Source organism: Castor canadensis, chromosome 6 (assembly GCF_047511655.1).
Source record: "Castor canadensis chromosome 6, mCasCan1.hap1v2, whole genome shotgun sequence".
Taxonomy (NCBI): domain Eukaryota; kingdom Metazoa; phylum Chordata; class Mammalia; order Rodentia; family Castoridae; genus Castor; species Castor canadensis.
The window spans coordinates 141063585-141091435 of NC_133391.1; the positions used below are offsets into that span (position 1 = coordinate 141063585).

The window sequence follows — 27851 nt, forward strand, 5'->3', positions numbered from 1 at the left end:
TGTTCCAGAGCTATTAAACTATAATATACTTGCAAGTGAAATCTACATCCTTTCCCCTAATTTATTTGCTCTTCCTTTTCTCCAGCTAGAGGAGTAAGGCTCTTCCAGCCCCTCTTCTGAAAAGACATCATGGTGCCTTCCCACCCCTTACCCATCTCCACCAGATACTATAAACATTGCATCTACAGTATTCCAGCAGTCTGTTCCCTCCTTAGTATTTCTACTCTCCTTGCCCCTATTTAGGCTCTTGTCACATCTGCATCAATCACTGTGGCAGTGTTCCGAAGGTCAGGGGACCTTACTTCCTGATAATGGTAATCAAGCACACCATGACTGGAGTGATAAGTTTAAAACTAAAATTGTTCCCGTTTAAAATCCTTTAATAAATTCAACACTGCTCTGATAATCTTAAGCCCACCTGGCTTTCGTAATCAGCTCCCCAGCCTCTTGCCACTTCCTTGCCTCCAGGACTTCAGTTCTGCATTGTGTTGGTCCTGTCCTAAAGTGATTCCACACTCTGTAAGTTCGCCTGTTTTGTCTGGCTCACTCCTTCCTCTATAAGGTCATAGAAAAATGAGCCAACATTTGGTAGATCTGGTGCTTGAGTGGTGATTTTACTCCAGTTAGCTCAGAGTCCCCTGAGAAGAGAATAATAGAAATGAGTACTCAACATTTCAGTTAGAAGGTTGTAAAGCAGATTTTGTGATTGAGCAGTCAGTTCCTTTAGTGGGAGCAACAAAGTGCTCTCCATGAGACTGTGAGCCCATCTTGACAAAAAAAGCTGGACACAGTAGCACCCCGTTATCCCTATTACACAGAAGGTATAAATAAGAGAATTGCAGTCCAGGCTAGCCCAGGTGAAAAACACAAGACTCTATCTGAAAAATAGCTAAAGCAAAAAGGACTGGGGACATGGCTCAAGTGGTAGAGTGCCTGCCTAGCAAGCATGAGGCTCAGAGTCCAAACTCTAGTACTGAAGGAAGGGGAGTGGTAGGGGAAGAAGAAGAGGAGGAGGAGAAGAACAACATAGTGTGGAAAGTATGAGTGTGGAAGCATTTGCAGGGAGAGCTGGAGGATGAGGCAGAGTTTGTAGGGGCTATAGTATTATAGGGAATGAGGGAATAGACACTGGGACAATGTGGGATCAGGAAGATAATGTGTGTTGAAGGATTTGCAGGTATATCCTTGTTGTCAGAGAGCAAAGGGAGAAATGTTAGGTGACAACACACATACAATACACACAGGCCACTTTTCACATAGTGGTCAGAAACCTGGTTTCCGTAGTATAGTGGTTATCACGTTCGCCTAACACATAGTGGTCAGAATTACCTTTAAAAAATGTAAATAGGCAGAGACAGAAGGATCATAGTTCACCGCCAGCCTAGGCAAATGTTAGCAAGACCTTATCTCAAAAACATGCTGGGTGTGGTGGTTCACACTTATAATCCTAGCTACTCAGGAGATAGAGGTAGGAGGATTGTGGTTCAAGACCAGCCTGGGCAAAATTAGTGTGAGACTCTATCTGAAAAACAAACTAAAAACAAAGGAGGCAAACTATAGACAGAAAAAAATAAAGAAACAAAGATAATAACAAAAGCAAAAGAACTAGGGGTGTGGCTTAAGTGGTAGAGTGGTTGGTTGGCAAGCGGGAGGTCCTAAATTCAATCTCCAGTACTGTAGTAAATAAATAAATAATAAGTAAAGTAAAACAAAAAGGACCATGTCACTTCTTTCTCCACACAGAAACACTCTGTGGTTTTCTAATTCACTGGGATTCAAGGCCAAGGTTCTTACCCAGTCTCTAAGGCTTTGGTGGTTTGACTCCACTCCTCTACCACTCTCATTCCATCTATTATCATTCTAACACCCGCGGAACTCTAACTATTTTCTGCATGGAGGCTCTAGCTAGTCCTGTCTCTCAGGCCTTTTCTCTTGTAATGCTCTAGGCCACCAGAGTTTTTCCACAGATACCTGTATGGTTCACTCCTTCACTTCATTCAGCCTCAAAATATCAGAGAGCCTTTCTCTTCTTCTGACTGCCCTTCTGATGATTCTTCCTTCACCTTTTCAACTAGATATAAGAAGCTCCAGAAAGGCAGGGGCTCTGTTACAAGCCCTGGGTTCAGTGGTGCCTGCTGTACAGTAGGACTCAATAAATACTTGTTGAATTAATTCTTCAGATAATAATGATATCTTGAGTATAGAGAGAACTTTTTACCTTTTCCAAGATGTCATATGTTTAATGTTTTATTTTATTTCATTTCTTGTGTGAAGTAGGTCTTATTTCCTTTCCAAAGACAAACACAAACTGAATTCCGTGGAGATTAAATATTTTGGTAAAAAAGTGGAAAAAGGAAACTAAAACCAAGCCAAAAGTCTGTGTATTCTACCTGTAGGCCTTCTTCTTTTGCTAAACTTTTCTGTCAAATATCATCACTACTAACAGCATAAAGCAAGTATGTAGTCCTTAGTATTGAGTGCTGGAACTGTATCCTAATAGGATAACTTTCAGAACACAAAAGCAAAGACACTCAGTCACACTTGTCATTTATTGTAAACAAGCAAAGTTTGGGTACCTATTTTTGAGACCATAAATGAGAACTCTATTTCTAAAACAGGTTTAGATTTTATTTTTATTGCTGTGGGAGGTCTGGATTCTGAAGGGAGAAAATAACTATATTGTTGGGAGCTGAGAATAAATCTTTATGAATAATCTGTCTGGAGCGTGGATCTCATACAGAAATCTTGAATTCTGTTTTATCTTCCCTTTGCTTTTTGTGAAGAATTACAAAAATTAAATGAGATATATTAATTTTATTTATTTTTGACCAATTGTGTTACTAAAAGCCACAAATGTGAAGGTTTTTCTTTTTTTAATCCTTTCCTGGAAAACATTCCTGGGATAATTTTCAGCAACAATGAAAGTTGTATAATGTACTTTTTTGTACAGATTAATTCATAATTAATGATAGTTTCAGCTGGTTTAATTTTTTTCATTTATAAAAGCTTATCATTTATTTATAGTTTGTTAACTAGTCTACATAGTGTCTAGATTTGGTTTGGAAAAATATTACCTTTAAAAAATAGAAATTCTTGGGAGCTGGATGTGTACCTCAGTGGTAGAGTGGTAGATTGCTATATCCCCAGCACCACCAGAAGGTAAAAATTAAGAAATAGAAATTCTTACATGATTTTGCCTTTTTATTTCTCCCTTGTGATAGAAATGCCTACTCTCCTCCATTGTAATGTGGAAAAAATGGCCTAACACAGTCCACAACTAAGTAAAGCTCTTTACAATGTCTTGTAATAATTTTAAATTCTGTACCTTTGATTTTATGTGCATGAGTAGTTACATTTTTTTCTAATGGAAAGGAAAAGTAATGTTAAAGGAAACTTTCTAAGGTGTTTATTTGTGAGTAGAAAGAAAAAATGATTCCTATTCATTTCCGGGCTCTGCCATCCCAAGGTTAGACATTACAGGATGGAGAAAATAAAAGCTTTGAAGCAGTAGTTACTTCTGTATTATATTGAAGAAATAAAAGCCTTCTATTCTAAGATCTCAAAACCCCAAAGTTCTGTTTTTAGTGAAATGGCTTGCTGTATGCATGCATTGTCTCATTTGGCTAGTCTTCCCCTTGAGGATGTCCCAGGAACCACAGACTGTTATTGCATGCACATTACAAAGATCCTTCCTAATAGCAAATGCTGTCTACGCCTGCTGAGCCTCTCCACTGTAGTCCTCTGTGCATTGTTGGAATCTACTGAGTAGGTGCCAAAAATATCCCATGAGGATACTCAGTGTGAGTGATCTCATCCTGTCCTTTTATTCTGTGTACCTTGCTTCTCTTTATTTAGCAAATCCCATTTTTGTTTTCTATGTCCCACATCAATCATCGTAGTGATGATGTATTTTGTAATACAGTATTTCTCAATATTTTATATCTATGGAGCATGTATATAGAAAATATTTCACTTGATTTAAGCATTACAATCAGTTGCAGGGGGGAGGAAGGGTAGGGACAATGACACTTGTGATATTTTGGCAAGACCTAAAAGATTTGCCATTGACTTCTATTACTGGGCTCAGCTTTTGTGGCAGATTGTGACAAGCCTCGAGGATTAAGAAGGAGCCAGTAGAAGATATAATCCTGTTTCTCATTCCTTCTAAATCTGTATGTTTCATACTCTAGTCCTGAGGTTTCTTTGCTTCGCTCCCTTTTATCAGGACTTTACCTGCCTCCTGGTCTTGAGAGCCCCTCCAAGTACTTCTGTTAATTGTGCTTCTCCTTCTGAACTCAGAGATGCTGAAAATGTACAAGTATCTGAGAGGTAGAAAGCAGTCTTTAGTCCATAGATACGTATTCATATGGTTTTTTATACCTCCAACTCTGAGTTTCTTGATTGAGAATGTACTATTCAGACAGCATTTATTGATCATCATGGTTTACTGAGTACTCTACTCATTGTTGCATATACAAAGATGAATGGTCTTAGCATACTGCCAGTTTAGAGTCTATTGGGGGTGGTGGGAGGTCAGCATTTATAGCAAAGGAAGGAAGCAAAGGTGCACCAGAGAAGGCCACCAGACCTGGAGACACCAGACAGAAGATACTGGAGAAGATTTCCTCAGAGAAGAGGACATCTGAGTCAAGTCCTGAAGACTAGAAATTGTGTGGCCATTTGAATCTGAGGTTATGGGTTCTGAGGTATATGCTCCAGATGACAAGAACAAAGACTGAAAGGCTTAGTTAGTTCTTTTAAAAACAACCCATTCCTAGAATTTGTACCTTCTCTATGGTTGACCATTAGGGATTTCCCAAAGAAAATGTTCAAGGGACAAAAATGTATTGCAGCCACATCTAGGAAATACTTAACAGAAAAAAATGAGTGTGAAATGAGGATTTAGATAAAGTAAAATCTTAAACAAACACTGTTGCCTCAGATGAGTGAAATGTTAACATCAAATGGAAAAATCATTCCCCTGTGGAGAAAAGATCTGGTTATTTGGGATTAAGTTCATTATGATAACATAAGACATTATTATGATAGCAAGGGAATTTATTACCATTTAGCCACTTTTGTTCATTGCTATATTATATAGGCCCAGGATTTCATTCATATCTCTAAAGAATTAAAGAGGATCACAATAAAGCAAGTAATAGGAAGTACTAGGGCCCTAAGTCTTTAAAAACTATTAAAATAGGGAAGTACTTGAAATCTTACATGAGGCCTATTAGTATTAAAGGTGAAAAGAGAAAGTGTGGAAGTAGTTGGAGGAAACAGACTTAGGTATTCACCATTATGATGGAGTTAACAAAATAATGGTACAATGCCCTAGGATCAGTCAAAAAGGTTTTGTTTTGGAGCTGGGGGTCTCTCTGTATTGACCAGGTTTGTCCTGAACTTCTGGGCTGAAATGATCCTACTGTCTCAATCTCCCAAGTAACTGGAACTGCTGGCTCAAAACATCTTAAATGCTTTACTTTCTACCCCTTCTTCTGCCTTTTCTAACATCTCTTCTTGGGGAAGGAAAGAAAGAAACAGAATATAAGGACGAATAAGATCCCATAACCATGGACTTTTCACATAGATTCAATTCCTCTTTGTTGCACCTTCAGAACATTTAATTTAATTCCTACAATGATCAGGTAAAGGGGAATAAGTCAATTGAAAACTACAGCTCAAAGAATCTAAGGGTCCAGAGAGAAGAGTCCTGGTTAGAACAGAGCACTAAGTGGGAGTTAGTTATACTGTGGCTTCAGAGCTAACCTGTTGTTGCATATTGAAATTGTGACATTTTTTAATCTTTCTTATTGTCTCTCTTTTTGATCTCTGTTATGTCTTGGAGCTACATATGACTGGAATCATCTAGCTACATTGTTCTAACTGCAAGAATACACTTGGTGCCAGTTTCCTAGTCAAGCCGTATGGTTTGCCTCCAAATATGTTATTGTGTTTTCATTAGTTTTGTGTGTCTCAGGAATCGTGTTTAGGCCATTTTCTGTATTATTCTATGGCAGACTTCATATAGGAACTTAAAAGCTCCTAAAAAACTCCCTGGTAGGTTATATAAATATATAGGTTATATATAAACAATACCAGCTAACATTTATTGAGCACTTGCTAAGTAGACAGTTGCATTTTACTTAAGCCTAACAGCAACCCTGTGAGGGAAGAAGGTGAATGAGGAAGTGTAGGTACCATGGTTCTTACACAGATAGTGTGGAGTAGGGCCAGGTTTACACACAGGTCTTTTGGCTCCAGCCCACACTCCACATCTCTGCTATACGAATTATGCAGAATATGGCATATAAAAGGTCTTTATTAGTTTATCTCAGTTAATGCAGTTGAAATTCATGATTCTTCCTAAAATGGAGTTGGTTGTTCATTAAAATCGAAGAGGCTGCTTTCACACCAGATGTAGCTCTCACTCAAATAATGAGAACAAAGTAAGAGCTCCCTGTAGAAAATGTTCTTCAGAGGCCTACAGATTATTCACTTTGTTTGAAGTCAGGCTTAGAATTCACTGTGACATGCCTCATTTGAGTTATATTAAATGTAAGAAGACCTGACAACTGCAGAAGTTCGAATGTTCATCATTAATTTCAGCTGTTTAATTTAGCTTCTATGACATGTACAAAATTTGAAATCATGAAAGGAAAATAGATAAGTAGAAATTGAAGCAAAAATGGGGTTCTCTTTTTATATTTATAAATTTCCTTTTACAGCTAGGTCCAGAAATGTATAACTTTTTTTGAATATGAAATGTCTAGCCACTTCATATATATTTAGCACTAGTATTTATTTGACTGAATTAAGGCAATAGAGTTTGTCTTTTAAAAAAAATCAACACAAGAATTCATTAGACTTCCCTTCCCATTCATTCATTCATCCAAAAACTATGTATACCATTTACTCCTTGCACTAGCTTAAAGATACTAAAACCTTTTGATTACTGGTGAATTGTAGATTTGAAAGGTTTTCATGTAAACACAATTATCAAAAATTCATTACCTCTGGCTATCTACTTGGTCTGACATCAATCTGGAGATGTAAACTAGGTATAGGTGCTGTGTTTAAACAGGTCAAACATTGAGATGGCTAAAATGATGGTGATATCATATGTGGTGTGTTTGGATCCAAAAGGAAATAAGAGAAGCATTTTGCTAGAATGTGCTAGGTTGAGCTTCAAATATTAATTTAGACTCCTGCTGCTTAATACTTAAAAAGGAGCCTAATCATAACCAGAAGAAACAATCAAAGGTCGTCAGAACTAACATTTGAACTGTCCTCTACAGAAGTGCTTCTGAGGCCACATCTATATTGGAGGCAGCATTGAGGAGGATTAGCGGGTAAAAACCTGGTTTCTACTCTTAATACTTCTTTTGTTTATTCTTGACCAAAAAGATCTATGGCTAAAAGAAACTTTGAAAAAAGGGGGCATTCAGGTCAGTTCACACAATTTAGTGAGCAAACTGAAGCTCCGTTATACTCCAAGAAGAACAAATAGCTGTGTGAGAAAGTGAACCCTAGTGTACTGCACCACCTGGACAAGCAGTGATCACTTTTACATGGGTATTAGACCAGAATGATATAAATTCTGAGTATAGCGTTAACTACAGATTTGTGACATGTGCGCACTAGGAGCATTGGAGATAATGAAGGAGAGTTTGAGAATGGAAGTGAGGTTTATGAGAGAATTAAGTCCTCGTCTTCCCCAATAAGAAATCAGTAAATAATGTCTAAAATTGAGTAATCAAAAAAAAATAGCATGATAAACATACTATTTTAAATGGCGACATAAAGAAGAAAATACTTTAAAAAGTCAAATGTGCTCATGGTAAGAAGGGAGGCAAAGGTACTGCTGTTTTCTGTGCATCTACTATTTTTACAATGGAAATTAAATGTATTTTGAAACAGGAATGTACACATTTGGGTTCTATGTATGCCTCCTGTCCTTCACAGATTGCTGCTGGTATTTTTAAGGAGCTCATTCCTTGAAAGGGAAAAATAAGAAGAGTATTAGAAGTGAAACTTCACATCAAATGATACAAGGACTTAGGCTTGAGAGGTCAAATTTGTAGTACAGGATTCCCAAATAAATCACTTATGCCTTTGGCTATTCATTTGGTATCCACCCTAAATTATTTCAGGAATAGAAGTTGCCTCTAGAAAGAGAGTAAGAGCTTGACTGTGCAGAAGTTTTGAAACAGCCTGCACTTAGGAGACAATAACTCTTGATAGTTCCTGTTTTTCCTATAGTTACACCAATTTCAATGAGAATTGCTCCCTAACTACTATTTTTGATATATCTTCTTTCTTTAAAACAGGGAAATGCACATAAAATCATGGAGAAATGTACATTACCACTGACTGGAAAACAGTGTGTCAACCGTATTATTACAGAAAAGGTAAAAATGCCTTTTTTATTTCCTGTAATATCTGTTACCACCATTTTATAATCTAGAAGTGTTATTTGGCTTTTTTATTACCTTCTGAAAATATATTATGTCAGTAATGTTAGGATTAATTTGGTCTGTGGATAGAATGAGTAGGGAAATTCATCAATTCGGTGTTTTTAAATGTAGAATTTCTCATGTACAACTCTCTAGAAATATACGTGTACACACCAGATCAAGCTATTATTTTGGCACTTTGATAGGGTGATATTATCAGAAAAGATTTTATATTTTGACTATTAAAACTTTAAGCTGGATTATATATGTAAATTTAAGAGTATATTTATTGTCTCCTTTTCTTCTTTGCTTTGCCAAATTGCAAGTGTAAATTGTTGGATTTTCATTTTAGGAAACTCAGTCAAAATTGAGTTTTAATCACAATCACTCGAGTGCAAATTGCAGTATAGACCTCACAATAAGCCAAGAAATTTATTTTATTTCTTGCATGCTTTCCACCCTCTTTTATAAAGTGGGACATCAGAACATACCAGACATTTCAGTGCCTCTCTAGTTTTTTCTTCTTAGGTGGAAAATGTTAGCCAAAGGTACAGCTGAAAGCTTCTCAGATCAGGAGAAGAATCGTGGATATCTGTCTACAGTCACCTTTCTGTCCTAGATTTGAACTTAATATGTTAAAATGTTATGATTTCTATTATCAGCTGAGAAGAAGGCATTTTCTTATCTATTATCTTGATGAAACCACAGAACAGAATTACTGTTTTTTCCCCTTCATCTCAATGATGCGTCTCCCATGGCTAAGAGCCGTAATAGTAGTGTCATGTGTTAATCTGGCTTACTCATCCTCTTTTGAGGGATGGGAAGAAGCATCCTAGAGCAGGCCTTTGAATTAAGTTAGGTTCAGAATACTTTCTAGAAGCCACCTTTTAAGGAAGGCTTGATCCAGTCATGCTTCTTAGGACTACTGTTTATGTGGAATTTGTAGGATGACTTATAGAAAAGAACAAGTGCATAAAATGGAAGAATGTTTTATCTCACTATTTATGCTCACAGTTTTTATCATTTCTTGAGTCTCCTCCAAACTGTGAATGAGGATTGTTGAGGGGATCTGTTGCTTTGGTAATAAAGGTAAACCAGACCTTCATACTGTTTACTTTAATAAAATGGTAGCCCTGCTAGGGATGATTCAAGCAACATTCTTCCCCCCATCTGATCTTCCTCTTCACCCGAGCCAGCCTCTTCCCTCTGCTCTGTCCATGTGCACCTTGCCCTCATCTCATTGGTTCTATGTTTCTACATGCAGAGACTCCCACTCCACTCTCTGTCCCCTCAAATTGTACTCATCTTTCTTTAAGCCTAATGCAATTTCCATATTCACCACAAAGAGATTTTGTACCTTCTTCACACACAAAGATTTCTCATCCTCAGAGTGGACCATTTACACTGGTACTTATCCAGTACTTGCATGCATTTTTTATAACATAACTTATATTGTTATTTAAGTGTACTGCCAATTAAAATCTTTTATACCATTCATATCCATTGCATTGTTGTTTTATTCACCTGTCCATTTTATAAGCTTCTTTTTGATCCCATCCATGGAACCAGACTATTTCCAGCAGTGGGTTACAGAAAGGAGGAAGGAAGACACATTCAACAGGGTTAGACAGCAAGCATCCAGCATCACCAGCAGTTAGAGTAATGAACACTGTAGAGGCCATAGTAGGGATTGCACTAGATGCTAAGTTAGGAATCTGAAGGAAAGCTCCCTGACAACCTGGGCAGTAGTACAAATGAAAGCTTTTAGGTGGTATCATATGCAAGCTTTTGATGTGTTTTGCAAAGTACTGCACAGTTTGTACCTTTCCTTCTCAAGTCTCAGTTTTTTCCTTTTTTTCTCAGTGAAGTATTTTCCCACTTCAGCCATACTGAAATGCTGTGAGCTCTTTTGCATTGTTTTGTGTACCATGTTCATCTGGAACATTGCACATCCTATATCTCTCCCTGGAAGGTTCTTCCCACGTCATTCATCTGACTGATTACTGTTCATCTTTTGCTCAGCTATTTATTTCCTTTTTTTCTTTTTCTCTAGTAGCAAGTATTCCCTATCCATCTCCAAGTCTTCTGGCTTCCCTGAATTTTTGTACTTACTCTACTAATACTAACAACTGAAATTGAAGTAACTTCTAATCACTGCTTATTTCACTGCTATTTATCCAACAATTGGCATGATACCCAACCCATGCTTAGGTAAACTTATTAAATAAATGTAGCTTACTTTCCTTGCTGTGAAAAATTATAGTATTACCAGTGTTGAAAGATAAATAGGAGTTTTATAATTTAAAAGAAAACTTAAGAAGAACTTCTGGGAAAAGGGAAGAAAACATGCAAAATCATAGAGGGGTTAGGAAAACATGGAAAAGTTTGGAGTAAGGGCATGGCCAGATTCTGAAGGCTAAGGATAAAACACAGTGAGAGAATAAATCAAGAAGGATTATGGATGCCTTATGGAGAATGTGGTTCTTATCAGGAAGAGAGTTGAGAACCCTTCAGTACTTTTATTAATTGAGGACATAAATTTGCATTAGATAAAACGCTGACTTTTTTGTAGAGTAAGGGAGAGAAGAAGCAGTGTCCCAGTGATCAGTGACCTAGGCAAGAAATGTCAAGATCCTAAACCACAGAACAGAAGTAGAGATTTTAAAGAGATTTAAGAAATAGACTCAACCTAATTTTATGAGCAGAACACAGTTGGTAAGACAGAGGTGATTCCTAAGTTTTCTGACTAGAGGCAGTAATTGACCTGTTGTATCCTAAGGAAGCCTAAGAACGTAGGAGAAGAGTTGAGAGACTGAGACTCAAGGTAAAAAGTACAAACTTACAAACTATGCAGTGCCTTGCAAATACATCAAAAGTTTGCATATGACACTACATTGAAGGAGCAATGGGAGGCAGGAAAAGAATACATTTAATTTAAACATTCTCAATTTGATATTTCTGAGAACATGCAGTCAGAGATTTTGAAAAACAAAGACATTTGGATCTAGAGCTCAGAGCAGTCAGTATTAGAATATGCCTGTGGGAATCATTGGATATGGAGATAATTGGAGCCTGAACAATAGATAACATAATATAGCAAAACTGAGCATAGACGAGGCAGCTAATCTGGAACTTTGGTACCTCAGGAAGGAGTGTTTCATGTTTACCTTTGTGCACCGCGAATAGAAAGTGCTCAGTAGATAACTTGTTGAATGAGTGATTGAGAATGCAGTGCCATTAAGAGCAATGAATGTATCCAGCCCTGCCAGTGGCAGGTAAGGGATTAGAATTCCATTATCAGTTCCTAGGAAAATTGCATTAGGTTGTTGCCCTTTGAGAGAGACTTTGGAAATGCTATGACTCACTGCTTCCTGCTGCTAGAATGAGATCGTGAAGGATGCCTTCCTCATCAGCACCTGTGTTGTGGATACTGTCTTACCCATAATGTAGCCTTTATGGTGGTGATAAAATAAGTAACTTAGTTATCTGCAAGACAAAGCAGTTTCAGTATTATTCCTGATAGTTAAACAATTTATAGTAGCTTTTAGGTTTTAGTCTCTATTTTAATCAAGTTTTTGTTTACTCATTATACTACTACTAAATGGAAATCTTGCTAAATATTTCAAAAATAAGTTCTCCCCCTTTAAAAAATAATAAGTGGTTGGCTTTCTAATATATGATCTTGGGAGCTAATTAGGCTTTGATAAAGATGTTAATAAAGTTTTTAATCAATAAATCACATTGCTATATGTATTATCTCCTTGATTGCTGAAGCCTTGTATTCATGATTCACAGTTATTGTCTTCCTAAGTTATTTATGTTCCTGTTCTTAATCACATAATCCAAAGGTTCTTTTTCTCTTATTTGTTCCAGTTTTATAAATTTACAGTTGTTCATAATACAGGAAAAAGAAAGTCAGTTTGAATAGTATTCCAGACTCATTTTCTTCAAGATAAAGTGTCCCCCCGCTTTTTTTTAAAGAATTTTAGAATAAAGACTTTAGAATAAGGCAAACTAATGAAATATATTCACATTTCTAAATTACCAATTTTTTCTACTGGAAAAAGTTGTTGTTTTTCTTGTAGGAACATAAAAACGTGCAAGCCAAAGTCTGCTTCAGTATTTCCTCTCAAATTGAAACCACCTTTTCCAGTAAAATCAACCAGATGATCAAACAAACAAGGAATGCGACATCCCTGGACCCAATAATGTTTTGTTTCAGGGGAAAGTATCAACTATCTGCAGATAGTAATCATTTTGGTGACACACAGATGAGTTAAGCCACTAACGAGCAAGAGCACACCTGTACCTTCATTGTCCCAGGCATGGTGCTGGGAGTGTGTTTTCTTATTATATCTGTCCCTGTATCACAATTGCAGGGAGTAGTTTTGTACTATTCAACAACAGATGCAAAGATAGGTCCAACAAGGTTTGCTTAGAAGTGAACAGCAGAGTTGGAATTCTACTCCAGCTCAGATGCCAGTACTCTTTGGAGTACTGTGTCTGGATATTAACTTCCTACCCAGGAGGGTATTTACAAATGACAGTTCAGGGTTTGACTTTAGAGGTAATTGAAAATAAAGGTTGTAAATCTTTTAAAAATAATCATTTAATTTATGTTAAATCCAGAGGAGAAGAAAGATCTGAGAAGCATAAAATTTAAGTTTGAGGAAGAGACTGAAAGAGGGAACAGTGCCGGGTACTGGAGGAACACAGCAGAAGTAGAAGCTCAAAGGCCCAGGGAAGCAGTTTCAGTTCTTACAGTTAGAAGTTCTAGACAGTATAGGCCTTGAAACAAGTGAACCTCCTGCACTAGAACTATCTAAGCAGAGCCCCAGCAATTCTTTTGAAGTATTCTCAAATGAAAGATTATACTTAAGTGCCTTTTTAGATACCTTCCACTAGGGTCAATCTATACCAATCGATGCTACCATCATCCAGGACTATGGACCTGAATGTTGTAATGGAATGTTTAAGGTGATGTCAGCATCCTCGTGCTTGCCCTAAGTATAAGCATCTTCATCTCATTTGCACACCAGAGGGAGATGCTCCCTCTTGGTACTCATGAGTTTTCCTGGGACTTTAAAGGGAGAATTTTAATGATGAGCAGTTAAAAATTACTTAGATTGGTTACCTGGTCTTTCAGTGCCAGGATAGCTATTCTTTTATAATTTCTCTTAGGCATTTCAGAGTGCATCTTTTGTTTCCTATGATTCTCTACCTAGTAGCATTTGTCAACTTTTTTTTTTTCATCATCTCTATCCTTTCTCCTTCCAAATATCTCCTGCCTAGCTCCCTCCCATTTTGCATTCCTTTCTTTCTCCAAATCATTTTTAACCACCTCTTTAACATTTTACCAAAAATGTTAGACTTAACAAAAGGAAGTTAGTAGTTAAAACTGGTTTCAATAGTAAGAAATGCCACCAGTAGTCAACACACATACTTATTTTTCTAGCATGCAAAGTGCTCCACAACTAATTGCTGATTAGGGAGTTGGCATTTATTTATAAAAGTTACAGTTCACATTTTTTTTCATTGCTGATTTTCACTCTTTTGTGCTGGATCTTATCTCTATTGGAAGAATTTGAGAGGTTGTTTTGTATTCTAAAGTAATTATTGTGGTGGAAACTCTCATTGTCACTTTCTGAACTCCCACAGGCTGTGTTTGATGTGGACAAAAAGAAGGGGCTGACCCTGATTGAACTCTGGGAAGGCCTGACAGTAGAAGAAATACAGAAGAGCACTGGGTGTGATTTTGCAGTAAGTGTTTTCATGAGCAAATCCAGGCTCATGTGCTGTACCCTGGGCTTGATGCATGGGCATTTACAGGACATTGATTTGTGATTATTTGAGAAGTTGACCTCTGCAGTGAAAAGGAGTGGAAGGAAAGGTGCCTTCGGATGAGAGCAGATGGGAGCAGGAGCTGTGCTCAGATTCATGGGCCAGTGCTTGGCTCAGGAATGAGAGCAGGGGTGGAAAGAGCCACCAGGAACAGCTGGAGATGCAAGGGTAAACTTGAGCTCTAAGCTACTTTCTGAGAAGTCCCTGGCAGTCCTCTACTCTTTTCAGTATGTATCAACTGTAGTTCAACTTGATTACCTTAAAAATGTGAGCCATTCATGGAGAAATGATACTTTCTTATTTTAAATCCATCTATGAGTTAGGACTTTCTCTTTGACTTAACTTCTATGCTCATTTTTCCATCCATCTCAAGTATTAAAATGTTAGACTTCTGACACCACCAGATTATATTCATGAAATAGTAGTATCCTGCATTTGAGGTAAATATAGTGCATAAAACATTCAGACTCACAAAGCAGGTGAATACATAAGGGGAGTAGCCATTTAAGAAACCTGCAAGTCCCCTTTGAAAACAAAGAGAACAATACTGAAATATAAATGATTCCCATTTAATATAAAAGCTTTTTCACAAATCACCAAGCATCTACTTATTGAGGATGAACAAGGCAACTCAGTCCATATGAAGTTAAGCAAAGGAAAGGTAATATGTCTTTGAAACAAAGGAAAGGGCTTGGAGGCTCAGCTTTTTAAAGAATTGATTTACTAATTACAATGAAATATCATGAGAAGAAAATATGTTAATGTTGCAACTACACATGTTGGAGATACTAATTTAACAAAAATTATGTGGCAAGTCTTGCGTACATTTCATATGTAACTTCCTGTGTACTACATGCTTGACTTGTACCTAGTAGTGCATAACAGAGTTCTTTAGAACAAATTTGTTGCATGATTTATTATCCACATACTATAGCTGTTCCTGACTGAACCAAGGTCTTTGTCTGTTAACCTTTGCTGAATTTCTTTTTGGAAAAAACCAAAATGTCTTCTAATACCCTGTTTGAAAAGTACATCTTTAATTAGCTTCCCAGTAACCTCAGGAGAATAAAAGGGATTTGTTTACACTTTAACTATTTAGAATTCTTACTTCAGTGATAAAAGCAAACAATTCTTAATCAAACAACTGTTCTTTTTATTTTTTTAACCTGCATGAAAGAGTTAACCTCTTTGTCTAATAACATTTTTGGGGATCCATAGATTTTCAGTTTTCTGTTTCAAAAGAGAATACAGCAGAAGGCCTTCATTATCTAGTTCTTTTTTATTCATGTGGGTAAATTAAAAGCAGCAGAAGATGAATTTTTGCTTTTTTTTTAAACCCTGCTAGTTTCTACATTGAAAATTATCTCTGTGGTCCGGCTTGTATTCCAGCATTATTCCCTCTTTTTATTAACTTTTAACTGATACATAATGATATATGATTTAATGTTTCAATGCATGTATACATTGTGTAATGTTCAAATCAAGGCAAACGTACATATGTCTTCAGACATTTATTATTTCCTTATGATGGAAACATTCAACATACTTTCTTCTTGCTTTTTGAAATATACTTTATGATTGTCGCTAGTCATTGTACTGTATAGCTCCACACCAGAACTTCTGACTCCTTTGTAACTGCAGCATAGTAGTCATTGATCAGCCTTTCTCCATCCATCCTTACCTTCCCTTTCCTTACTTTCCCCACCTTCTAGGGCTACTCTCACCTTCTGTCAGATTGACTTTTCTAGATTCCACATATACATGAGACCATGTGGTGCCTGGCTTTCTGTGTCTAGCTTATTTAGCATAATGTCTCCAGTTCCATCTGTATTGTTGCAAATTACAGAACTTCATTGTTTTTTATGGCTAAATAGTATTCAATCATGTATATGTGCCACATTTTCCTTATCTGTTCATTGGTGGGCACTTAGGTTGTTTTTAATTCTTAGCTATTGTGAATAGTACTGTATTGATTGTGGTAATACAACTCTCTTCAACATACTGATTTCATTTCCATTGTATGTATATAAATTTACATATCCAGTAATAGTAGGATTGCTGGATCATATGGTAGTTCTGTTTTTAATTTGTGAGAAACCTTCATATTGATTTCCACAATGGCTGCACTAATTTATATCCCCACCAGTTGTCCCTTTTCTGTGTAATCTTGCCTGTGCTTGTTATCTTTTGTCTTTTTACAATTGAAGTAAATAGCTTTTGTTTTTCTGATAATAGCCAATCTAACAGGAGTAAGGTGATTACCTCACTGTGGTTTTGATTTTCATTTCTTTGTTGATTAGTGATGTTGAGCATTTTCATATAACCTGTTGGCCATTTGTATGTCTTCCTTTAAATGTCTATTGAGGTCTGTTGCCCATTTTTAATTGGTTTGTTGTCATTTGCTATTGAATTGTTTGAGTTCCTTTATATATTCTGAACATTAATTTTTGTCATGTATGTATTAATATATGTTAACCCTTTGTCAGAAAATGTTACAAGTATTTTCTCTCATTTGTCTCTTTTCATTTCTGTTTTCCTGTGCCTTTTTGGCTCTTATTTTTTTTAAAAAAAATCCTTGTCCATTTCAGTATTCTCACACTATTTATTGTAAACAAATATTCTTTTTCTAATTCATGCTCATAGCACCTTTGTCAAAAAACAGTTAGCTGTAGATGCATGGGCTTGCTTCTACTATCTCTGTTCTGTTCTATTTGTCTGTGTGTCTGCTTTTATTCTAATATCATGTCATTTTAATTACTGTAGGTTTGTAGTGTATTTTGCAGTCAGGTAGACAAAGCTTTGTTCTTTTTGCTCAAGATGGCTTCGGCTATTCAAGATTTTGTTTTTGTTTTTGTTTTTTTCTGGTACCATATAAATTTTAGAATGTTTTCTATAGTTCTGTGAAGAAAGTTGTTGGCATTTTATTAAGAACAGTGCTAAATCTATAGATAGATTTAAGTATTTGAAGACTGCAGGCATTTCAGCAATATTGATCCTTCCAATCCATGAACATGAGATATCTTTCCATTTTTTGTGTCTTCAATTTGTTTGACTAATGTATTATAGTTTTCATCTGTTAATGGGTATTTGGCCACTGTGAACATGGTTATGCAAATCACTCTTTGAGATCCTGCTTTGAAATTTTCTGAATATGTACCAGGAAGTAGAATTACTGAATCACATAGTAGTTCTCTTTTTAATTTTTTGAGAAACCTCCATACTGTTTTCCACAATGGTGGCATCATTTTATATTACCATCAACAGGGAACAAGGTTTTAGTTTCTTTACATCCTCACCAACACTTACTTTCTGTTTACTTGTGGTCATACTAATGGGTGCGAGTCAATGTCTCCTCCTGACTTTGATTTGTATTTTTCTCTTGTGATTACTGATGTTCAGCATCTTTTCATCTGCTTTTTGGCCATCGTGTGTGTGTTGTCTTTGAAGAATTACCTATTCAGTTGCCCACTTTTTAATCAGGTTATTGTTCTTTTTTTGTTGATTTATATAATTTCTGTATCTATTCTGTGCATTAATCCCCTTACCATATACATGACTTGAAAATATTTTCTCCTATTTGATAAATTGCCTTTTTAGTTCTGATTATTTTCTTTGACACACAGAAGTTTTTAAGTTTAGCATAGTCCTCTAGCCTTCATTTTTGCTAGGACCCAACATTGTCACAACTAAGGAACCCTTTGGCATATTTTTCTCCCACTGCCCACACATTTTGAAAGAAGTCTGTACCCCAAACAGTTAGCAAGTAATAATTTATTTTCAAAGAATCAAAATGATATTGCACATTTCTTCAGGACTAAAACTGACAAATTAATGAAAATGTCAAATCCCTTTATTTTGTCTATACTTATATCATTCAGTGTGTTTCTTGATGGGTCAAAGTAGGAAGAAAGGAAAAGAAAAGGTGGCATCCTAGCACTTAAATTCCCTTGTCTCTAAAATGTCTTTTTGCAGTGAATGTTGAACTAAATTATCTATTCTTTTCTTTCTTTTCTGATGAATGCTTAAGTTATATAAAATTGTTTTTCTTTACCAAGTGTCTATGGATCTTTTTCAAAACCATTTTTTAAATTCAAAAAACCAAAATCAATTTAAGCCCTATTTGAACATCCCATGGTAGAATAAACTCCCAAAGATCATTAGTCATCTGATTATTTATTGAATACCCTATGTGTGTCACATACTGAGGTATGAAATGTGAAAAACTTGTACTAATTGGTATAGTTCTTCTCCCAAGGGTGTTGGTCTTATTCCCCAGCCAAGAATACACGCAAACTGCCAGTGCCAAAAAAATTAAATAAAAGCATCACTTATTTATGTGTTTACAATGGAATCTGAAAGAAGCTAGCTGCACACATTCTTTGCCAAATTCAATAAATTTGTCCCCTCAATATCTATTACGAACTGGCATTATATCAGAATTAAACAGTATACTCCTGAGATTTCAATTGTCTGAGAAGATAAACTGTTGGCTTTTCTTCTGTACTTAAAGCACATTGTCTTGTGCTTAGTCTGTAGCAGAAAAATGTGCTTTGGATTGCATGGGCTTAAGATGTTGATGGGACCATGAGAGAACAGAATAAGAAATGGTTAGGTAGATGTTTTTCATTACAAAAGAGACAAGCCAAGTCAGTTTACATAAAGCTTCATCTTCTTTTGCGGAAGTCAATTTCCACATCAAGGATGTGAATGATGTTAGGAACTGAAAATAGGGCTGACCAACAAGGAAGCGGATCAGATGTTTATGTTTAACAATTGAGATGACCAGTTTCCTTTTAAGGGAAATGCTATAAAGCATCTATTGGAAAGAAATTGTTTTCAAGAAAGAATTTCATGTCACTTAATTATTTCTGCAAATGCTCTGTTAAAAAAAAGAAAATGAGTTGTTTGTGAGTCTTATTTATCTAAGTACTAAATTCACATATGTCTTTTCTTCTCAATAGAACTGAAGGTCTGTGCATATGGGATGTTGCTTTTGTCTATTTATTATATTCCATTATTGTGTCTATTATTATACATCTGCTTTTGGACATGGCAAGAGTAAATATGCTTCATTTATCCTAAGCTGGATGCTAAACTATAATGATCTGATTTGGTTTCTTTTCCTCCCTCTTTTTTTTTCCTCTACTGGAGCTTGAACTCAGGTCCTTGTACTTTGTTCTACCACTTGAGCCATGCCCCCATGGCCCTTTTTGCATTGGTTATTTTTCAGATAGGGTCTTACATTTGTGCTTGAGCTGACCTGTGCTGCCTGTGTATCTGGGATAACAGGTGTGCACCAGTATGCTAACTTTTGCCCAGGCTGATCTTGAACCATGATGCTTCCAATCTCCACCACCTGGGTAGCTAGTATTACAAGTGTGAGACACCATGCCCGGCCTTTATTTATGATTGTTTTATTTTTATTTATTATTTTTTTTTTATTTTAGTAGAACAGTGGAAGAAAGGGCTTTAAGGGCATTGTAAAGAGTTGATAAATTATAAATGAACTGAAAATATTTTACCTCATCAAAGTCAATTGATTGCCTGCTCCTTCAATTTTCAGAGCTCACTTAACCCTTCTGCTAGTTCTTTGAAGTTTATCTAATCATCCATTCATTCATTTGTTCAATTATTAATTTTACAAAGTGTTAATTGTTTGTCCTGGAAGGCAAAAATGCTAATCTGGCCTACTTACATTGCCTCATACTTGAGGTATTGAAAAAAAAAAATCACCTAAATTTCAATATTCCCTGTTTTGCTTCTCCATGACACTTCCTAACAAAAACTCAATGGATATTAACCACATTGAATTGAGAAATCTGAAGCTGGTGCCATATTGACCTGTCACAATTAAGCCAGACCACTTCCATTTGGGTTGCTCCTACCAGCAACTGTGCCTTTTCTCTACTTTAAGACTTCCAGGAAGGCATTTGCCATTCTGTAGACTGAAAATAATTAAAATCAACATTTAATAATTTTAATGCTGTTATCATCTTTTTGTAATAACTTGGAATCCTCACTGCCTTTGTATCATTTCTTTACTAATTATGAAATTTCTGATAAGATTTATCATTGATCATACATCACTTCATTAATATATATGCAGGAAATCCAAAGACTACAAAAATTACAAATTAACTGTATCTATTTTGAGGATGTGGAGACTTGTATTTTACACTATATTGAGTGAAGGCATCAGAGGCAACAGTCTTGGAGATCAGTGATCCATCCAACAGAGGGTTTGGATATCAGGACCCTTTATTTGTCTTTCTCTGTTCTTCTTCTACCCCTTCTTGTTGCCAGCCCCAGTCATCCTTAATTTAGGAGCTATAGTGCAAGAAGGTTGAGAAACACTAAATATTCCAAGTGTCTTTGTGTTTCAGAATAGGAAATAATAATGAAACTTCAGATGATGGCAAGGCTGCTTATTGCTTACATTATAAGTTTGGAAATCCAGTCACTCCTGTAGTCCCAGCTACTCAGGAGGTAGCGATCAGGAGGATTATGGTTTGAGGTCAGCCCAGGCAAAAAAAAAAATGTTAGCAAGTCCCCCATCTCAACAAATAAACCAGGCATGATGGTACATGTCTATAATTCCAATTATACAGGCGGAATAGTTAAGAGGATCGTGGGCTAGTGCCAGGCAAAAATACCAGACTATTTGAAACAAAAAAAGGGGTATGGGTTTGGTTCAAGTAGTAAAGTGCTTGCCTAGCAAGCATGAGTCCCTAAATTCAAAAACCCCAGCGCCACCAAAAAGAAAAAGAAATTGGAAATTCTAAAGAGATATGTGTATACCATATGATTTTTCACAATTTGATTTTTTTTTCTTTTTCTCTCTTTTTTTTTAACCAGGTTTCACCAAAACTCATGCCAATGCAACAGATCACAACTTGAAATGTGGAGTAGATGTTTGTTCTTGGCTGACAGATTTTCATTTTAAACACATAAGATATAATTGAAAGGATTTCAGTAATGGCAATTTATATATTTAACAGGCAGTTTTGACAGCCATATAGACTTTGTTCTTTCCAGTGTGCATTGACAGTTTAATGAAAAACAAAAGGAAAACATTTTATGATTACCTTATTTGTTTCATAAGTGCTGAGAAAGTTGTTTTTACCATTGGTGCTGACATTGGGTGTATCTTCATCATCTAGGCCATGCATATGAAAATCATGTGTACTATTCACCAAAATGAACCTGAATGAGTTTCATTCCTATGATTTCCCTCATAACCAAACTATGACTTAGTGGTCCTGAATTTATGTGAATTTATGATTGTTTTTCTTTCACCCTTCTCTGACTTTTTGTGGGGCCTCCAATTTTATGATTACATCTTGCCTCCCTAGAGCATCTCACCTTCCTCCCATACTTCTTGTACCCAAAAAGGCAAGAGGAATATCTCTGGGGTGGGGGTTGGGGTGGGAAGAAGTAACTGGTCTGTGAAAGACACCAAGAAGTATAAGATCTAATGATGCTGACAGCCCACTAAGGAGTTGCCTTAATCAACTATCTACCTATGTTTTGCCAAAGGCTGAGGCTAACATAGAAAGAAGGCTATAAACCTACTGATTTACCCACATAGTTCTTCCATTGTGTACAGAAGGATCCTTAAGATGGTTTCTTCTACTAAGACCCAATGAGCTATTTGTACAACATTTCCTCTTAGACCAAGGGCTGTCTGTAATTTATCATGAATCCTTAATCACAATGACAGTAAAGTGTTTTTTGTTTTTGTTGTTTGTTTTGTTTTGTTTTTAATGCTACTAAAAGATACTTTTCCTTTTAGGCTCCCACTTCTGCTCAGAAAAGATGCTAAATAGTGAATGGCTTTCTATAGAACAGTGTTTTTTCTTCTGCCTAGACTACTTCTTTTAACAAAGTACTATTATTCAGCCTTTTCCATCTAGGTGAAATGATGATGGGCAAGTCCCAGATTTGAAGAGTTAGTGAGTGAACTTTTAGTGTTGTGGAGTAAACAGGTTGATTAGGGTAACAAGGACTGCTTCCTCAGAGGTTTCCTCATTACCAGACAGTTACCCAGAGGAGTTGCTTCAGAAGTGTCCTAGGTAACAGATGGGAGAAAGTTTAGACACCCTGAAGCCAAGCTGGACAGCTGGCCTCTGGAGAGGAGCACTTCTGCCACTAATTATAGGAATTTATGTATGTTTTTAGGTGATGTTGTCACTGAAACTCACTTGGCTTCAAGTACAGTTATAACTGCATCACAATACAATATTTGAGGAAGAATAATTTTTTTTTATTAGTGGCATACTCCATAAGTAAAACAGCCTTTCTGACTAGCATGCATGGTTGAAAGCATACTTTCCCAGTACTGGTAAAAAATATCCTTCTTAGACTATGCAAGGTTCATGAAAGTAATATATGTCTATATTGGAGTTATGATTTGGAAAACAAATACATTGTTGATAGTTATTATATCTTCAGCCTTACTTACTTATCATTCCAGTCTGTTACTTTAAGATAATATGAATCTAAGAATGTTCTAAACATTGATATTCTTGATTAAAGAGTGCCATGATGTCAATGCATTAAGAAATTCAATAAAGAGTCTAAATTGATAGAGATCAGTGTGCCTGTCTTTTTTCTCATCTGGGAATGATGTGGCTGAACATGAGAGTGATAAAACAGAGATTATCAGAATAGCCAAAAATAAAGTCAGCACACTTTATCACTTCCAACCAAGTTGTTGCTTTTCTCTTTAACTTACTGAAGAAAAGATATTTCTAGTCTGGAAAGAATTAATAATACTATACCTAAATGAATTCTGCACCATGTTTTATATTAAAGCAAGTCATGTGTCTATGAAAGTTGATTATCAAGGCTTCACATGTTAATATTTTTGCTTTTACCTAACATTTTCCTTTATGATTCACATCCATTATTTAATTTCCCAGTTATGTTCGGTCTTGTTGTATTTCAAAATGTCTCCTGCTATTCTGCCCAGCATCTGTGCTGCCTCTCTAGTAACAGACTCACTTCCTGACCAAAGGTTGACCAGGTTCCTAGGATGTGTCACTTTTGACAGATCACCTCCATCCACTCTTGTTATATACAGGGATTGGCACATGATCCAGGATGTACCAATCATGTTATTTCTCCCATATTTAAAAAGTTGAGATGAGAGCGAAGTCAATTTTCTTATTCCTCTCTGGCCAACAAGCCATAAGATGTGATTTAGCACCAATACCAGTCTCCCACTACACACACACGCGCACGCACACACACACACACACACACACACACACACACACACACACACACACACACACACACACCTGAGCTGCAGTTGGAAGGAAAAGCTGACACACAAATGCATAGAACCATAACGAGGTAGCATCTTCAGAGTATTTGGGGTTCTTCTGGATGTATCTAAGGACAACTTCCCTCCAGTAGTACCTGCACATGAACTCCCAAATCTCCCTTTTTGCTTGAGCTGGGTCTTTGTCAACTGTAGCCACAGTATAATCTCATACAGCTTTTATAATTTTTGAGTTCTGAGAGGGGCCTGACTCCCTATAGAAATTAAGAATAATGCAAGCAAAACTGCTTATACCTGGGTCCAAAGAACATATGTAGGTATATTTATGGATGTTACCAGTAAGTAGGAAGGTTGTTGATAGTTTTCCTTCCTTTGCCATTTCAGTGTATCCAGCACAAGTTTGGACTGTTATTCCCATTAAGTATGAACAGAGATTTAATCAGTGGATTTTTTTAGGGGGTACTGACCTCCCTTTTTTTCAGTCATAATCTTGAGTTTCTTAAACTTAATTTCAAATTCTCTATTTTTAAAATGGGGAGAATATATTATTTTCCACTATGATTTGATAAGATGAATTTAATATATTTGATTGCAGATAAAAATGCTGGGTCTTTATATTACCTTTGGACAGAATTTTCCATTGTTCTTGTCCTTTCACTTTTCAGTGTCTAGGCTATCTTCCCATATGGCCTGGAGATCAAACTGAATATCAAACTGAGTTTAAGCATAAATACAATAAATGTAATGTGATCTGATTACACAGCTTTGTGACATATTCTTGAAGTCCTCTATCTTCATAAAGATAGACATGTCCATCTCTAAAATCAACCAAAGTTGCATTTTGTGGATCAAACAGCAGTTCCCATAAGAGTCATGGCTACACCAATCTAGACAAACAACTGATAAGACAATTCCTTCCCTTAAAGTCACAATCAAATACAAATCATGTTTCATTGTGAACACCAAGTATGCTTTATTGTTGTCATTATGACTCTCAATGGGACACGCTCTTTGAAAGGACCACAATCCTGGCTCTTTTGTAGCATGACCCACAGCCATGTCAGTATTTCAGCTGACAAAAACTGCATCCTGGGCTCTTGGTGTATCCACTCTGCATTTCTGGCTCATTCTTTAGCAGGTAGGCATTCCATCTCTTACCCTTTCTAAGCTTCCAAGAGGAAATTAGCTCCAGAAGGTTGCACATAAAATTCTGGTGTTCCCTTTGAAGCAAGCCCCTCTCTCAATTTAGGGATAAGAGATAACATCTCCCACTTTGCATTCTTGAGATTGGAATGTCCAGCATTCTCTTCAAATCTCTATAAATTCTGCTTTCATCTCCAGCTTCCAGCTCTTATACACACCCAGTGTGGGTAAGAGTTAAAGTTCTATCTGCTCTCAGACAGAAATTACAGAGCTAGGGCACAATGGTGGGATTTTGGTTTTCTTTCAAATGTATGTATTTGTGTAACAACTCCACAACTGGCCCATGGTACATTCTAAATGTGTTACTGAATCAACTTAGTAGTTGAAAACATGGTTGATAGTATGCGAGGCATGGAGGATTGCCCTCAGATAAAGTTAGATAGGACTTCACAGGGAGAGATAAAAAAGAAAAGAGGTAGAATTTGGAGGCTGTAACAGGAATAAAGAACAATCACCCATATTTGTTTAAACACTTTCATAATTTATAAAACACCCAGTATATGCTAGGTAACTTATTTGATTTTCACAGTAACCTGCCAGAGAGACATTATTACTTCCATTAAAATTAACTTGATTAGTCTGAGAGAAGTAATATCCACCAGTTCTTTAATCAAATTAGCCTTTCAGGGCTAATGTTGGATTTTACCAAGATAGTAAATGATATGTGAATTAAATCCCCTGAATAGAACTAGATTTGTTCTCCATTAATCCATAAAACAGAGTCCAAACCCTTTAAACAAAATGAGACAAGTATTCAAATTTTTGTTCCTTTCTCTCCAAACAATTTTTGCTTAAGGAAATGGGTAACTTTCAAAACAAAAATGATAATGACACCCACCAGGCAAAATATCTCTGTGGAAGACTCATATTTATCTGGATTTGTTCACATAGAAGGCTTTGTATGGGAAACCACAGATAATAAAGCTCACCTACAACCGGTAGAAAAGCCTGGCACTATTTTATCTTTGTAGCTGAACACCTTTCTCAAATTTGTCTTCCTTGGCATTAACCTTCTCCCCCATGCATGAAGTCAGAGTTGTATTTCAGATTCATTTGAATGCAGAGGATCAGTCAGTAAGATCTAGTAAAATTCCCTCCATAAGGAAAGATAGGACAGAAGAAATCTGATCACAGCATTGGAGCCTGAGGAGCTGTTGGGAGTGAGAAGGCATTAGGACTGGGTAAGACACATGCTGTATGAGAAGATTTGGTGTTACTGTCATATTTCTTTGAAAACTAGACACCATTAGTTTTAAAATGGACTATCATTCTGTTGGTTTTCTTGCAGTTAAAAATTTTATTGCGTACATATTAAGAATTTTTATACTTCCTCTCAGTGCCAAATGAGTTCATGAAATATTTCCTTAAAGAAGGGTTATTAGGTAGGTACTCTACTGCTTGAGACATACCTCACTATGCCAAAGGACCCAATGAAGCCCACAAGAATAATTTAAAAGAAGACATACTACAGGTACTCAATGAGAATTTTATAGAGATGATACTGGATATGGTCAACCAAAATGTACAGGAGACACTCAAGAAATTCCAAGACAACAAAAATAGAGAATTTGAAAAAGCAAAAGGAGACATACCTCATCCAAGGTGCCCAACAGCTGTGAATGGATCAAGAAAATATTACATACACACACATCTGTACACACACACACACACACACCATAGAATATTACTCAGCATAAAGAAAAATGAAATTATGTCATTTGCAGGAAAATAGGTGGAACTGGAGATTTTCATGCTAAGAAAGATAAGTCAAGCTCAAAAGGCCAAGCATCACATATTTTCACTCATTTGTGGAACCTAGACATACAATGTTGATGATAGTATTAATAATAGGACATGAACGTATATGGGGGACTTTCTACTGTGATGGGGCAATGGGAAGATAGGGAGGGAAAAAGAAAAGGATACTGAGAGGTGAAGAGAATGGAAGCATACTGAAAATATCCATACGAAGACAGCACAATGAAATCTACCAAATGCTGTTTGAAAGGGGAGAACAGAGCCAAGAAGAATGGGAATACAATGGATGGGATGATCTTGTTTAAGGTAGATTTTACACATGTATGGGATTATCACATGTATGGAATTATCACAATGAAAACAGACAATAACAACAAAAAGCAAAAAAAGAAGGGTTGTTAGTACATGCTCTGTACAGCTGATAGGAATCCTAAATCGTAATGGCCCAAGGAAATTCACCTGATTTGTAATCCAGAGGTGTCTCAGTGACAAGAGTGGTAAGAGGTCAAAGAGACAGCCTCAAAGTAATAGCTGCTAAGACTGTGTTAGGGTCCAAGAATCCTATTCCTCCGAGAGACAGAGAGTCACGTGTGAATGCAATCAACAAAGCAGAGTTTATTGAGCTGGCAAGCCAGGGTCAAGCTCCCACACAGACACACAGGTCCGATTGGGCAGACAAGACCCCGAGCCTCTTTAGGGAAGATCTTATATAGGCCCCTACCGGCCGTTACAGCAAAAGCCCGCACAGTACATAGCCAATGAGTTTGTAACACCACATACATTTCCAGCCTATCCACTTAAGAGTACATTACTTCTTAGCCTATAGATTCAAGGGTCAGTATTCACGCACACGGTTACATTTAGCAAGCAGGCAGGGCACATCTTGCACGGACTTCTAGTGGTCTTTCGTAATCTGCTCACATTCCTCACATTCCTCACATTCCACCTGCCCCCATTCTGTTTATCTTATCCTACAGGGGGCATCCTGTGCTGGCTTTACTGGTTTCTGCTATGGGGATCTGCTGGGGCAAAGGGCACATCCTTTCAACTGCAATTCAAATCTTGTAGAAAACCCAGGGCAGAGGCTCACTGGTAAGAGAAGGCTCATGGCAGAGAAGTCACTATGGTTCCATGCTAACAAAACTTTCTGGAAGTCTGTCTTTGAGGTGCAAACAGAAATTGTTGAGATGGGGAGATGGAGAATTGCCTTACTTCAGGCATTGCCATAGTCATCTGAAGCCATGGAAGCTCTTCATGGGGAGATATCACACTCCACTGTATACACACCTGAAGGATTCCTGAGGGAA

General features: G+C 36.6%; 1 protein-coding gene across 1 annotated transcript in view; it reads left to right on the top strand.

Annotated features, from left to right (window-relative positions):
- Positions 1-22888, top strand: part of Oxct1 (3-oxoacid CoA-transferase 1) — a 127367-nt gene extending 104479 nt beyond the window's left edge. Inside the window, exons 15-17 of the mRNA XM_074077543.1 lie at positions 8331-8411; positions 14115-14216; positions 21153-22888. Of these exons, the coding sequence (XP_073933644.1) occupies positions 8331-8411; positions 14115-14216; positions 21153-21194 (225 nt within the window). The 3' untranslated portion in view covers positions 21195-22888. The remainder of the gene's footprint in view (positions 1-8330; positions 8412-14114; positions 14217-21152) is intronic.
- The last annotated feature ends 4963 nt before the right edge of the window (positions 22889-27851 follow it).